Below are 16,104 nucleotides of genomic sequence, written 5' to 3'. Positions count from 1 at the left end.
ATTATTATTATTAAACGGCTGCTCCATCCTCCAGGATGGGCCCACAGGCCTGTTTGCTTTCGTGCTCAGGCCAAGGCCCATTTGCATAGTGCTGGGTGGGCCACTGTTGGAGCTGCTTTTGGCTTTTATATGAGAGGCTTAAGCCTATCTGTGTGCAAAACTTTCCAGCTTAGCCTCCCAGACTCCCCTGGCAAGGTGAGGGGTGTGCTTCCCTTCCTCCCTCCCTTCCCCGTTCGCACCTGAGATTCCTTTCACTCCCTCAGAGGGTTCTGTCCTCTAGACCACGGAGTGGGTGTGAGAGTGGAAGAGGAAGGCAGGGGCGTCCAATCTCCCTCATGGCTCACCTGATAGTTCATTTTTGTTCCTTGTACTTTTATGTCCCACTTTTCCTCCAAGGAGCTCAAGGTGGCATACAAACATGGCTTCCCCCCTTCTCCATTTTCTCCTCACAACAACCCTGTGAGGTAGCTTAGGCTGCGCGACTGTGACTGGCCCAGGGTCACCCAATGAGCTCTATGGCTGAGTGGAGATTTGAAGCCTGGTGCAGTGCTCTAACTGCTACACCACACTGACTCTGGCATTGTTGGGCTGAGTCACGCTCCCTCAGAGAGCAATAGATAGAGAAGCTGACGGAAGTGGTCTCGGAGATACTGTTGAGATCCCCCAGACTATTAGTACTGGGAGATCTCAACATTCATGCTGAGGCTACTTTGTCTGGGGCAGCTCAGGACTTCATGGCCGCCATGACAACCATGGGGCTGTCTCAATATGTTAGTGGCCCAACACATACATCGGGGCATACTCTTGACCTGGTCTTTGCTACTGGACATGGGGATAGTGATCTGGATGTGGGGAGTTTTACATCTCTCCCGTTGTCATGGACAGATCATTGCTTGCTGAAGTTTAGACTTTCAGTAGCCTTTTCCCTCTGCAAGGGTGGGGAACCTATTAAATTGGTCCACCCCCGGAGACTAATGAATTCTGAAGGTTTTCAAAAGGCTCTGGGGGTTTTTCCGGCTGATAAGACTGGCGCTCCTTCGAAGCCCTGGTCGATCTGTGGAATACAGAGATGACCCGGGCTGTTGACACGATCGCTCCTGCGCGCCCTCTCCTATGTAGAGCTCATACAGCTCCTTGGTATACTCCGGAGCTGAGAGCGATGAAACAAGACAGGAGGCGGCTTGAGCGGAGATGGAGACGAACTCCCGACGAATGCAATTATGAGCTGGTTCGTGCTTCTACTAAGCTCTATGTAGGAGCGGTGAGGGCGGCAAAAAAACAACATTTTGCCGCCACTATTCAGTCATCTCTCTCACGCCCACGGGAGCTTTTTAAAGTGGTTCGTGGCCTACTTCATCCAGGCCTACAAGACACGGCAGATACATCGGTAGATCGATGTAATAAATTTGCTGAACACTTCCAGCATAAGATCTCATGCATTCGCCGGGACTTAGACTCCTATTTAATAGCAGTTAATCCTACTGAGGTGTCCAGAGCACAGTCTTGTCATGTTTTGTTGGATGAGTTTCAGTTCGTTCAGCTCGAGGACGTGGACAAGGTGCTTGGACAGGTTCGTGCGACCACTTCGGTACTGGATCCTTGCCCCTCTTGGCTAATTAAAACTAGCAAGGAAGGAACAGTTGGCTGGGCCAAGGAAGTGATTAATGCCTCTTTACGAGAGGGAGTGGTCCCTGGCTGTCTGAAAGAGGCGGCAGTGAGACCACTCCTGAAAAAACCTTCCTTGGACCCAGAGGATGTCAGCAGCTACAGACCAGTAGCCAATGTTCCGTTCCTGGGCAAGATCCTGTAACGTGTGGTTGCTGACCAGCTCCAGGCGCTATTGGATGAAACCAATTATCTAGATCCATTTCAATCGGGGTTCAGGCCTGGTTTTGGCACTGAGACTGCCTTGGTCGCCCTGTTTGATGACCTATGTCGGGAGAGAGACAGAGGGAGTGTAACTCTGTTGATTCTCCTTGACCTCTCAGCGGCTTTTGATACCATTGACCATGGTATCCTTCTGGAGAGGCTTGAGGAATTGGGAGTTGGAGGCACTGCTTGGCAGTGGTTCCGCTCCTACTTAGCGGGTCGTCTCCAGAAGATAGTGCTTGGGGAACATTGCTCGACACCGTGGGTTCTCCAATGTGGGGTCCCGCAGGGTTCGGTTCTGTCTCCCATGCTTTTTAACATTTATATGAAGCCGCTGGGGGCGGTCATCAGGAGTTTTGGAGTGCGTTGTCATCAGTATGCTGATGACACGCAGCTCTACTTCTCCTTTACATCTTCTTCAGGTGAGGCAGTCGACGTGCTGAACCGTTGCCTGGCTGCGACAATGGACTGGATGAGAACTAACAAACTGAGACTCAATCCTGACAAGACTGAGATGCTGTTGGTGGATGGTTTCTCTGATCGGATGGTGGATATATACCCTGTCCTGGATGGGGTTACACTCCCCCTAAAGGAACAGGTGCGTAGTCTGGGAGTCATCTTAGACTCTTCCCTCACACTTGAGGCTCATGTAGCCTCGGTGGCCCGGAATGCGTTCTACCAACTTCAGTTGGTAGCCCAGCTACGTCCCTATCTGAGTAAGGAGGACCTCTCATCAGTGGTACATGCTATGGTAACCTCGTGTCTGGACTACTGCAATGTGCTTTACATAGGGCTACCTTTGAAGACGATTCGGAAGCTACAGCTAGTGCAAAATGCGGCGGCCAGACTGCTAACAAGAACTAAGCGGTCTGAGCATATAACACCTGTGCTAGCCCGTTTGCACTTGCTTCCAATATGCTTCCGGGCCAGATTCAAAGTGTTGGTACTTACCTATAAAGCCTTATACGGCGCGGGACCACGATACCTGTTGGAACGCCTCTCCCGATATGAACCGGCCCGTACACTACGGTCTACTACGAAGGCCCTCCTCCGGGTTCCGACTCATAGGGAAGCCCGGAGAGTGGTGACAAGATCTAGGGCCTTCTCAGTGGTGGCCCCCGAACTATGGAATGGTCTCCCCGAGGAGGTGCGCCTGGCGCCGACACTATCATCTTTTCGGCGCCAGGTTAAAACCTTTCTCTTCTCTGAGGCATTTTAATTCCTGTTAATTGTAAATTATTATATTTTGATTTTAGACTGTACAGTTTTGTGTACAGTTTTGTGTTATTTTCATTGTATTTTTAATGTTCACCGCCCAGAGAGCTGTTGCTAGTCGGGCGGTATATAAGCTTAATTAAATAAATAATTAAATAAATAAATAAAGTAGCACTTCTCTGTTGAAAATGGGTTTGGCGGTGGCTGCTTCTGCTGCTGGAGCAAGAAATGTCAAATGCCAAGATTCAGCCTTGAGTCATGCACTCTCTGTAACGTGGGGGAGGGTGGCCCTTCTTTCGTGGCTGGCTGGTTCCATGGTGGCTGGGCACGTCATCAGCTCTTCCCAAGATGTCATGCCACCAGTATTATGAGCTTCTCAGGGCCCAAATTCAAGGACATGCAGGTTTTAAGAGTTGTTCTTAGCCTTTGTTCCATGTCTAATGTTTCTAAACGTGTCCTGCAAGCTTACATTTAGGCTTTTCACAAAAGGCATTATTGATGGATGAAAAGAGGGAACCAGGAAATGAAATAATGTGGGAAGGGTTGATGGAAAACAGTCTTCCCACTGTTAGCAAGGTGTGGTTTTCTGGGTCTGGGTCTGAGAGAGGGGGGTGGGGGTGGGACCGTCTACATGAACTCTCAACACACATCTTGCTGTTGTCGGTGGCAGCTGCTGCTGAAGGGGTGCAGAGTTTAAAAGTTTCCCCGGTGAACATCTGATTAGGCCTTGGTAAAGCAAAAGAGGTTGGGTCATTCCAGTAGATTTCCCCGGATTTGAATATAAGTGGTTGCTGCACCATTTAACCCCCCCCCCCCAAATTAAATATCATTCCTAACCACATTGAGACACCAAAAACATAGTTAGGAAAAAATTATGTGGCACCCCGGATTACACGAGGCGCAGAAAACAAGGGGGGTCATCTAAAAATGGCGCTGCAAGGGTTTGCACGATCTTCCATTTCTCTGCTTCTACAAAAGATATCAACTTCAACCAAAAAAGGTTTTATTCACTGTAGCCTGCATGTGATTTTTATATAGTTGTTAACTACTGTGCACCAAATAAAGGGTGAGCATCAAGCAAGTAAAGAAAGAACAAGAATTGTGGTTTTTTGCTAACTTTGACCCCTCCATAAGGCCCTTAATTTCAATATCACGAGTGTCATTGGTTTTTTTAAAATCATTTCCCTACCCAAAGGAGAGAAAGATAAACCCCACAGAGTTTAGTTTAAGGATCTTCTTCTAAGGCGGAAAAATCCTAAAGTTGTCTGTTTTTAACATTGTCAGTAACTTGAGTCCTCATATCTCAAAAGGAGGTTAATATAAAAATTGGACATTTTGCTCACAGAATGCCTCAGTCAGTGGAAACATCACCACCAATTTTCATCATGGTGTTTTGCCCAGTTCTTAAGGGGGAAAAACATTTTTGCCACATTTGCCATTGTGGCTGGTTTGTCTTAGTCAATACATCACACATACAAAAGGGGAGCTCTTGTGACCCCGGGGGGGGGGAGCTTTGGTGGCCCTGCTCCGTGGCACCCAGCGTATGCAAGAAACATGAAAATGCGCAGCAGGGCTGTCTTTATGCTCTCTGCAAGCATCAGGAGTATTTTGCTCCCTGTCTGGAGGACAGACTATCCAAGCAGTGAAAATGGGATAAGAGGATTAGGGTGGAAGAAAGACAGTAGAAAAGGGGGGGGGAGGAAGCTGTTGCTGAAGAAATGATTACTGGGGAGGGGAGGGGAGGGGGAGAATGTGACTTCTCCAATAGAGAGGGAAGCCTCTTAGTCTTCATGAACTATGAACTCTCTTGTCCATGTTTGTTTAGTTATAAAAATATATATAAACTGCCTGCTCATATAAAATACCAAGGGGGTGTACAACAGCACCATGCAAGTACAGTAAAACATAAGGGGCCATGAAAGCAGTAGTAATAATAACGAAAAAGGAGGAGGGGAGTGGCTCATTTTAAGAAAATGTAATCTTCCTGGCATTTAAAGGTGTTCACGAGATGCTGGGAAGTGAGTCTCTTGGAGGAGCATTCTATAGCATGGCATTGGTGGCCCTACATGCCCGGCTTCTGGGTGAAGCCAGTTGGGCCTCTAAAACCCGAGGGACTAAAACTGGCAGGACTCCATCAGATGATCTCAGTGATCAAGCTGCGATCTGAGAGCCCAGGCTGAGCAACCCAAGTGCCAGTTGTGCACCTGCACTATTTCATGCCTCATTGACAGCAGCCTTAGGCTACCTCAACTGCTGGTCATCTAATGGCACGACAGTTGCCAGTGAGTTGCAGGGAATCACAGGTGGGGAGCATGCTGTAGAGCTCAGGTCCTGCTTGTGGGCTTCCCATTGGGGCGTCTGGCTGGCTGCTGTGAGAACAGGATGCTGGACTGGATGGGCCACTGCCTTGATCCAGCTGCTTCAGGGCTGCTCTGTGATCAAGCAGGGTCTGTCCATCTGTATTTGATAGTGGCCTGTGTGATGTTCCTATATATTAGTGTCTATATGGTAAGTGCTGGTTGTTTAGAGTGTACATGGTAAGTAGTGAAAGAGGAGGGGGAGTGAATGGGCAATAGAATGCTTGATGATTGGCTGAATGTTTAAAATGGCTGACAGTATAAATGAAAGGATGACAGGTAAATCTGGGGGAATGTGAGGTGGTGAATTGTGGAATCTGGGGGGAGAAGAGAAAGAGTGGATTGCTTGGTGGGGTTTAGAGAGTTGTTTACCAGGAGGGAGGTGGAGTTCGGATTAGTATTAAGTAAAACCATATGCTTATGTGCCTTAAGAAGAAATCTTGTTAATCTTGTTAGCTTTGTTATCTTTAATAAATACTTAATTTGGTTTACCAAAGGCCTAATCCTTGGCTGGGGTTTCACAGACCAGAAGGGAGGGTAAGGTAATGACCAAGGCTGAAGGGGAACTGTAACAAATGGTGGCAGCGGTGAAGAGAATAACAATACCAGTATTCAGAGTCTCTGGGAATACTGGTATTGGGACGTTACTGGTGGTTGCCTAGCAGGGGGATCTGTTGAGATCTGTGCTAGAGCGGGGAGAGAAATCATAAGAGAGAGCAGTCCGGACTGGTGGAGTCCCTGGTGGTGCCTAGAGACAGGCAGTAACCACGCGCAGGTAGGAACCATGCGCAGGTAGGAACCTGACGGAGAGCCAGGGAAGGACGTATCACATGTGGTGGCAGTAGCGGTGGGATACGAACAACAGAGAATCCAGATACGAACCAAAGAGAGTCCCAAAGACACGTGGTGACAAAGGAGACTACGTCACAGGTGTTGGCTGTAACAGTGAGATACGAATACTAGACAATCCCTAATAGTTGTGTGGCAAACAGAAATAACAAAACAAGATTTCTTGTGAGAGTGACTGGCAAAGAGTGTGTGGCAAAGAGTGAGTGAACTCAAACACCATGGCTGAATACATAAAAATGAAAAGAGAGGAGCTGGTGGAGAAGTGCATAACATTCAATTTACCTCACGAGGGTAAAGGGGTAGATGAATTGAGGGTAGCACTTATAGGATTTGCTACTGCCCAGCAAAAACAACCTGTCAGGGAAGAGACCCCAGAAGGATATTTAAGCAATCCCGCTTATATAGAGTACTTAAGAGAGAAGTTAAGATGGGAGGCTGAGGAAAAAGACAAGCAGAGGGAGTTGGAAGCTGAGAGATTGAAGATGGAAGCTGAGAGATTGAGGATGGAAGGTGCAGAGAAGGAAAAACAGAGGGAGTTGGAAATTGAGAGAATGAGATTGGGGTTTGAGGAGAGGGAGAAGCAACGAGCATTGGATGCTGAATTACAAGTAGAAAAGTTAAAATTTGATAGAGAGAAATGTCACTCTGAGGAGACAAGGAAAGAGAGAGATGGAGCAAAAATAAAAATTACTCCAAAGGACTTTGCTGTCTATGAGCCTGGTCAAGATCCTCAAATTTACCTCAGCACCTTTGAAAAAGCAGCTCAGTTGTGGGGGCTACCTGAAGATAAATACATGCAGTATTTATCAAACCTGATTAAAGGGGAATTGGCTGAGGTATACCAATATTTCCCCTCAGACAAGCCCGTCACCTGTGCTGAATTCAAAGAAGCAGTGTTTAAAAGATTCAGACTGGGGCCTGATTATTTTAGAAAGCTTTTCAGAAACTGCCAGATACAGACAGGGAGGTCTTTTGTGGAACTGGGAGAAAAGTTGATGGATATATTTGGAAAGTGGATGAGTAGTGCCAAAGCTCAGTCAGTGGAAGAGGTGAAAAGCCTCATGATACTGGATCAATTATACCATCAGTTACCACCTGAAATAAGGCTCCTGGTCAGAGACCGTTCCCCTACATCTGTGCAGGAGGCCGCAGAGATGGCGGATCACTTCGCCTCCAATAGAACTGGCTGGGTGGGGAAAACATCAAGAGAGTTTAAACCCAGACCATATAGTGCTGGCAGAAGGGATGTGGTACCACAGCGAGTGAGTCCTCCATTAAAATCTGAAGGGCACAAGACACCCCAGAGTGGATCTGTGTACCCTAAAAGTGAGGAGAAATTATGCTACAAATGTGGTAGACCGGGGCACCTACGTTTTCAGTGTGAGGTTGCCAACCCCATTAGTAATCCTGCTCAGACAAGGGCAGTGAAAACAGAGCCCAAGGCTTTAGAAGCAGCGAAAAAGGTTCAGTTTTGCCAGATAAACTGGACAGAAGTAACAGACCTTGATTCAAGTCTGAGAGAGGAAGTGAGTGTACAAGGGGCAACTTATTGGGCATTGCTTGATACTGGTGCCGCTCAGACGTTACTGAGGCCAGATTTAATAAAATCTGAAGAAATATTACCTCAGGAAACAGTGACTATCCAAGGAGTGAGGGGTCAACCAGAGAGTTTGCCTGTGGCCCTAGTGAAAATGGAATGGAGAGGCCGAAAGGGCCAATATAAAGTTGGTATTAATGCCCAGCAACAAGAACCAGTAATACTGGGAAGAGATGTAATGGGCGCCCAAGGAAAGATCTATGTAGTGACCAGACAGCAAATTGGCAGAGAAAAAGAAGCCATATTAAGGGGCCTGAAACAAACAGGGTGGAATCTGTTAACCAGCCTCAGGTCACCATAGCAACCACTAGCAGGCCTGCTGAAGAAGACAAACTGTATCAAGTGGTCTCTGGGGAAGAGGCAGAGGCTTTATTAAAAATCTTTATGAGGCTGGGTTTCCCTCATGAAGTGCTGACAGATCAAGGCAGTGTATTCATGGGAGAAGTGATGCAATGTATGTGGAAATGTTGTGGTCTAAAACATCTAAAGACCACTACTTACCATCCCGCCACTAATGGGCTAACTGAGAGATTCAATGGAGTTTTGAAGGGCATGATAAGAAGCTATGTTCAAGATCACCCACAAGACTGGGATGAACGGTTGGGATGCTTCTTATTTGCATACAGAGAAGTCCCTCAGGAGTCAACAGGCTTCTCACCCTTTGAACTAATGTTTACTAGAAAAGTGAGGGGACCTTTGGAACTGCTAAAAAATTCATGGGAAGGAACTCTGGGAGAGTACAAAACTTCAGTAGTAGATTTTGTATTGAAATTCCGCAATAAATTAACATCAATGATGGAAGTAGTGAAAGAGAATTTGAGTCATGCACAGGAGAAGCAAAGTTACTGGTATGACAGAACAGCCAGAGAACGTGTGTATAATGTGGGAGATATGGTTATGGCGTTCATACCCAGGAAACATGACAAATTACAGGCTAACTGGGAAGGACCATATACCATCAGAGAAAGGCTTGACACAGTGACATATGTAATCACCACAGACCAATTAAACAAAAGCAAAGTGGTTCATGTAAATATGTTGAAGCCTTACCATACCAGGGATGTACAGGTGTTGCAAGTTACCTTATTCCCTGAGGGAAGTGGGCCTGAACTTCCAGATTTGGTACAGGAAAGTAAAGACAAAGGAGGGGTAGATCAAGTGGAATGGTCAGAGGAGGTAGAGGAGGAAGTAAAAGAAGAGATTCTGAGAGTTTTGAAAACCTATAGGAATCTCTTTAGCAACAAACCTGGCCGAACCAGTATAGTTATACATTCCATTGATACTGGAGATCATGCCCCAATCAGATCTGTTCCGTACTGTGCGAATGGGAAAGTTTTGAATGAGATCAAAAAGGAGGTGGAAGAGATGCTGGAATTAGGAGTGATCAGGGAATCCATCAGTCCCTGGGCCTCAAGTATTGTCCTGGTTCCAAAAAAAGATGGAACGACTAGGTTTTGCATTGATTATCGGATAATCAATAAAATTACTGTCCCAGATGCGTATCCTATGCCTAGGGTAGACGCTATGTTAGAGTTATTGGGGGCAGCAACCATTATCTCTACACTAGATCTCTGTAAAGGATTTTGGCAAATGGAACTAGACGAGCAATCCAGAGCCAAAACTGCCTTCAGTACACCAGATGGGTTATATGAGTTTGTGACCTTACCCATGGGACTAAGGAACTCACCAAGTTCATTTCAGAGGCTAATCAATACTGTGTTGCGAGGCATGTCAGATTTTGCAGTGGCCTATATCGATGACGTGGCCATTTTTAGCAAGTCGGTGCCTGAGCATGTCCAACACCTGACAACAGTATTGGAGGCCTTAAGAAAAGCAGGCCTCACAATAAAAGCTAAGAAATGCCAGTTTGGACTAAAGGAAGTAATCTATTTAGGACATAAGGTGGGGAGTGGGAAAATCACCCCCTTATGGAGCAAGGTGGAGGCAATACAAGCGTGGCCGATCCCCTTAACCAAAAAACAAGTAAGGGCATTTCTGGGTGTGGCTGGATTTTATAGGAAGTTTGTGAGAAATTTTGGGGAAATAGCAACCCCCTTGCATGAATTGACCAAGAAGAAGTGTTCTGAGCGTGTGGTATGGACGGATGAATGTCAGAAGGCTTTTGATCTGCTGAAGCAAGCCTTGTGCCAAGGACCCATATTAATAGCACCAGACTATGAGCAACCATTCATCGTGGCTACAGATGCGTCAGACCTGGCGCTGGGAGTCGTCTTGCTGCAGGAGAGAGAAGGCACCAGACATCAGTGGCGTATCTGAGTCGCAAGCTGACGCCGAGGGAGAAAAACTATTCGTCGGTCCAGAAGGTGTGCCTAGCGGTCGTGTGGGGACTGAACAAGTTGCGCCCATATGTGTGGGGACGAAGATTCACAGTGACTACGGATCATCGGGCCTTGTTATGGTTGCAGACTATGAAAAACCATAACACTATGCTGCAGAGGTGGTCCTGGCCCCTACAGGACTATCAAGTGGACTTCCAGTTCATCAAAGGCAAGGACAATGTACTGGCCGATGGACTTTCCAGGCAAGTGGCTGGGACTGCAGTGACGTGACCAGACAGAGGAACAAAGAAAGACATTTTCCCCATAGAGACTTTTGTTAACGCGACGTATAAATCCTGGAACAGGAATAATACTCTGCTGTTGTTTAAGGGGGGGGGAAATGTGATGTTCCTATATTAATGTATATATGGTAAGTGTTGTTGTTTTAGAAGATACATGGTAAGTGGAGTGAAAGAGGGGGAGTGAATGGGCAGTAGAATGCGAGATGATTGGCTGAGTGTTTAAAATGGCTGAATGTATAAAAGGAAGAGTGAGAGTGGAATCTGGGGGGGAAGAAGAGAAAGAGTGGGTTGCTTGGTGGGGTTTGAGAGAGTTGTTTGCCAGGAGAGAGTGGAGAAGGAGGGGGGTGGAGTTCGGATTAGTATTGAGTAAAACCATATGCTTATGTGCCTTAAGAAGAAATCTTGTTAATCTTGTTAGCTTTGTTATCTTTAATAAATACTTAATTTGGTTTACCAAAGGCCTGATCCTTGGCTGGGGTTTCACAGACCAGAAGGGAGGGTAAGGTAATGACCAAGGCTGAAGGGGAACTGTAACAAATGGTGGCAGCGGTGAAGAGAATAACAATACCAGTATTCAGAGTCTCTGGGAATACTAGTATTGGGACGTTACTGGTGGTTGCCTAGCAGGGGGATCTGTTGAGATCTGTGCTAGAGCGGGGAGAGAAACCATAAGAGAGTGCGGTCCGGACTGGTGGAGTCCCTGGTGGTGCCTAGAGACAGGCTGTAACCATGAGCAGGTAGGAACCTGACAGGGAGAGCCAGGGAAGGACGCCTCACAGCCTGCCAGATGTCTGAAGAACACAGCATTTGTAGGGGTTCTTCACTGTAGAGTACCTAAGTTCAGGGCCGAGAGGTGCCTCTAGATCTTAAAATTATGATATCCCCTCTCTCTTCCAGTTAGTGAAGCTTTGCATTGCTATGATTGACACGGGGAAGGCCTTCTGCGTGGCCAACAAGCAGTTCATCAACGGCATTCAGGACCTTGCTCAATATTCCAGTAAGGATACGCTTGTGGAGGTAAGTGCTGGGTGCAAAGCTTGCCTGAAAGTGGGCTGCCTGGGAAAGTCCCAAACTAGCACGTCTAGCGCTTCCCATCAGCTAGGATCTGCAACTCCACCTGGGGGTGGGTGGGAAATGGGGCAGAGTCGGGGAGGCTACCTGTTGCCAGCTTTGGCTAGGCTCAAAGTATCCTTGATGGATACCTGTCTGGGCTGTTCTTCAGCAAGAGGGGTTTCTACAGCCTCACCAAGTAGCCTCATCCAGTGGGGGACTGCTCTTAAGGTAGTGTTGTTTGAACTTAGACGGGCTCCTCCTTAAATATTGGCCCTCCCAATATCTGCCCTCTTAACCTTCTTAAGCTAAACATATTTGGCTCTTCAGGCTTTAAAGTTAAATTGTAAATATTTCTGTAACTCATCTTGATGCCTTGAGAATGACTGGAGAAGGGGAATGTTTGCAAAAGCAAAATCCAAAGCATCCATCCCAATGGACATCTGAGATTGGCCCCTCATGTGGCTGTGACACCTTGGTCCTGTTTGGGGTAACTTCATGTTGTGCCTTTAGCAGAGATAACCTTGCCTGCCTTGTTCCTCTCCCCACCCCCCAAACTACAGGGCAGCCTGACAAAGTTCTCCAACAGCCTCCAAGAGATGATTAATTATCACACGGTAAGTTGCAGCAGCAGCACAACTAGTAATGAGCTTTTCTCTCCTATAAATGTATTTTAAGTTTTTCTTCACTATGTTTCTAGGGCATTCTAAGAAACTTAGAAATGGAAATGCCTCTTTTAGTGAATTTCATTTCTCTCTCTCTCCCTCTCTCTCTCTCCCCCCTCCCTCCCTCCCTCTCTCCCCCCCTCCCTCCCTCTCTCCCCCCCTCCCTTCCTCTCTCCCCCCCTCCCTTCCTCTCTCTCTCTCAAACAAGTCCTGATGGAGCGTATGTGACTTGGTTGTTCCAGGCTTCCTGGAACATAATAGATCTTGGCACTGTGTTTCAGCTGCCTTGGCTGGCCATCTGGAAACTCTGCATTGTCCCTCCCTCCATCAGGCAACAGGGTGAATCTCTAGCTGGAGTCTGTGGATTGCCATCCCCATCTTGATTTCTAGCATTTTTAATTTAGAGGCGTTGCTAGAGCGGAATCTTTCTAATTGCAGCTGGCCTAGTGGTGTAACATGTTTCAGACTATGACAGATTCTGCTGAGCACAGAGAAAAAAGGAACTGTCAGTCTTGCCTCTTCCTGGCATGGGCGGAAGAAAAGAGCAAGAGAGACGGAAGGAAGCTGAGGGCTGTCTTCTCGCCCACCCCCACATTCTTGCAGCTTCCTTGGATAACCAGTGCGTTGCTGGAGCATAACTGTGACTGTGGACCTTTGAAATGAGTCCCAACTCAGTCTCTGACTTGGTGGCATCTCTTGGCTAGCTGCCCTCTGAGTGCCCCCTGAGGGAAGGCACATGGCCAGCAAGAGGCAGCGCATCAGTGGAGAGACTGACCAAGCACAGGAAGCTGCCCTTGTTGAGCAAGGTGGGCCCAGAGGGCCTCTCCTCTCAGCAGCCCCCCAAGGCTGATACCTGAGATCTTGCTTGATTGGAGGGTTCAGCCTGGCATGCGCTGAGTGGTTGAGGGGTCACCCCTCCTCAGGAGCCGTAGCTCAGGCCCGAGGGCTGCCTGCTCTTTATTTATTTGGTTGCTTGTTTTTTGTTTCTTTACAGTATTTGGAGCCTGCTCTTAATTGGATAATATCAATCCCAGAGTGGGGGGAAATAATGAAGATAAACAAAAATATACAAAAATTACATAAATCATATAAAGAGGTCCAGTAAAAAAAAATAACAATTCTGTTAGAAGGCAGGCAAGCAAAACATACAATAAGGGCAAAAAGTAAAACATCCCATTTTAACCTAGTTGAAGACAAGCACAGGACAGATGAAACAGCCCGTGGTCCTGGCAAAGGCTCCCACCCCATTTTCCAGCTGTGCTACTAACTGCTCTGTGTCATCGCAGGCCTTGTGGTTGCCCCGCTGCCCTTCAGAGTTTGGAGGAGGAGACTATTTGTGATGCTCCAGGCAAAGGGCGGGCACCGTGTGTGGTCCTTTAGGAAAGGCCGAGAGGGCAGGTGAGGGCAGGCAGGTGGAGCCAGCCAGGCTGGTGTTAAGCATGGAGTTGCCGCTGCTCTTCAAGCAGGTGCTGTGCTTCCTCCTGGCCCTCCATCTTGCAGCCTTACTGCTGCTCCCTTCCTAATCATGCTTGTGATGAAGAAGATCCAGGGCACAGGGAAGGTGCGATTAAGAATCCAGCATCTCCCTCCTCCCTCCCTCCCTTGCTCACGCCCACACAGGAACACTAAAGAACGGCCTTGCCACAGTGGGACTGTATTTCAGTCAACACAGTGAGGCAATTGCTGAGGGAGCTTCTCTGCTTGAAGCTCCGCTGAAGGTGCTAAGCTGTCAGCAAGTGCATGGATGTTGCTGGGAGGAGGGCGAGGTTTTGGGAGGCCTTGACAGTTGGACTCCTTTTGGAGCAGAGCATGGTGTCTCGGGTGGTGGCATAGACAGGAGGGTGGATATCCCCTGGGCTGCTCCGGCAGAGCTGCTGGTCATTTGGTGGAGCCCTGGCCGCGCTGCTGCCCCACCCCCTCTCTTCCCGACCGTGTGGCTCCCCAAGTGCTGGCTGAGCTCTGCAGACGTGGCTGCCGCAAGGGGCCGGGGTGGGGAGCTGCTGCTGCTGCTGCTGCCTTGTGCCCTGGTGGGGAAGTTGTGTCCTTACGAGCAGAGCTCTGCTTCTCTGGCTGGTTTGGAGCAGCTTCTCCATCTCCATGGCCTTTGGGCTTAATGGTGAATGACTTTGTCACCTTTGTCAGCATCTCCAGTTCATGGTTTCTGGGGAACAACAGGAGCAGGAGCACTAAGCTGAGCCTTCCAACCATCCATCCTGGTACTCTGTGGTTTTTTTTCTCCCCGGAGTCTTTTCTGGACACTTGGGACATGTGTTCCTTAAATGTGCACAGTCACTTGTTTTGTTTTTGGTTGCAGCCTGAGGTTTTTGCCTCTCCTGAGGCCCTTTGTAATTCTCAGAAGGGGAAGCACAACCTCCCTCCAGTGGAAACAATGGCCTTCCTGGTGCCTTTGGGCCAGGAGGCAGAATGTGCATCCAGGCTTTCCTTGCCATGTTGTTTGAAGCATATATGTCAGGTTAATTTACATTTAGGGAACAGAGCTAAAAAAAAGTCAGTTTAAATATGCTAAATCTGATCCCCGCTGATTGAGGGCAGTGGAGAAAAGCCATATTTGCACCTGAGAGCCCTTTGTCTGATTGGTCCATTGATTTACAAAACTGTTTGTGTCCTGCCTTTTGACCCTGAGAAAGGTCTCTGTGGTGGCTTATAACATTCAAACCGTACAGTGACAAATACTGGAAAGAGAGCATTAAAGCCGTGCTACAGAAAAAGAACCAGAGAATGCATAGCAGGCAGGAATTAAAACTGACCAAAGCCCTTCCGAAACTCGGGGTCGCGAACTGTATAGGATTTTAAAGGTTAACATCTGTGCTTTGATAGTGCCGTGAAGTAGTCAGCAGCCAGCAAAGTTGCTCAGGGACTGGTGAGCAAGATTTCATTTGGCTGGTCCTATCAGCAAAGATCTAGCAAACATATTCTGGATCAATTGCTGTGTGAGTAGTCTTCAAAGGCAGTCCCACGAATAGCCCATTGCAGTAGCCCAACCTGGATGTTACCAATGCAAGGATGACAGTGGCCAGGGAATCTCTTTCCAGGTGGAATCATACCTGGAGTACCAGCCTCTTCTGATGAAAAGTGCTTGTGCCATGGTGATCTCCAAAGGCAAAGCAGATTGAACAGCACTTCAGCACTGTGAACCTGATCTTTGTAGGGAGAGTGCAACCCTGTCCAGAACACTTTGAGCGCCACCCCTCAAGGCAGAGAAACGATCCACAATAGAACCTCTGTCTTACTTGAACGGACCTTCAGTGTTTTAGCCTTAATCAAGTCCAATATGAAACCCAAATACCAGTTCAGCACCTCCTCAGCCAAATTGAATGAAATTTTATTATTTATTTATTAACTTCTGCCCCACCCTTCCTCCCTATGGAGCCCAGGGCAGCAAACATAAAAACCGAACAATTTAACAAAATGGGGGGGGATTTTAAAGTCACAACGAAAACATTTTAAACACAATTATCATGCTAAAACACAGTCAAAACATTCTAAACTAGTTAAAAATATTTTAAAAACACAGTTCAGGCTTTCTTCCACCAGTAATCTTCGAGTTGCCCAGAGTGGTGCTCTTCAGTCAGTTGCTGTCTAAAGATTTGGGTGTTAACCAACATCCTGATGGCGCTGCACTATAACTCTTTGGCTGATCTCACTTGGGGGTTTCATTTCTGTCGACGTTCTACAGCGTGGGGCTGGGGAGAGTGTCTTTTTAACTCTGTCCAAAGCACCTCTAGATTTCTTTTGTCTGATCGAACTTGGTAGGGCTCTCTTAGAGGTGCACAAGCCCTGAGCCCCACTGGATGGATGTATTTTGGATGACCATGCATTCAGGGGTCAGCTGCCATGGAAGCGTTCCCAACCCCTTGGTACTTTGTGTAGGGTTTGGTGGTGGCCGTGGTGCGTCATAAT

General features: G+C 47.5%; 1 protein-coding gene across 3 annotated transcripts in view; it reads left to right on the top strand.

Annotated features, from left to right (window-relative positions):
* ACAP2 (ArfGAP with coiled-coil, ankyrin repeat and PH domains 2) overlaps positions 1-16,104 on the top strand; it is a 70,171-nt gene that overhangs the window by 21,543 nt on the left and 32,524 nt on the right. For all 3 annotated transcript variants that reach the window (XM_061637676.1, XM_061637675.1, XM_061637677.1), the window contains exons 3-4: positions 11,366-11,485; positions 12,082-12,135. In XM_061637676.1, the coding sequence (XP_061493660.1) occupies positions 11,366-11,485; positions 12,082-12,135 (174 nt within the window). The remainder of the gene's footprint in view (positions 1-11,365; positions 11,486-12,081; positions 12,136-16,104) is intronic.

This window comes from Rhineura floridana, chromosome 7, assembly GCF_030035675.1.
Source record: "Rhineura floridana isolate rRhiFlo1 chromosome 7, rRhiFlo1.hap2, whole genome shotgun sequence".
NCBI classification, from domain to species: Eukaryota; Metazoa; Chordata; class Lepidosauria; order Squamata; family Rhineuridae; genus Rhineura; species Rhineura floridana.
The sequence above is the reverse complement of the archived record's forward strand: the minus strand, read 5'-3'. Positions and strand labels throughout refer to the sequence as shown.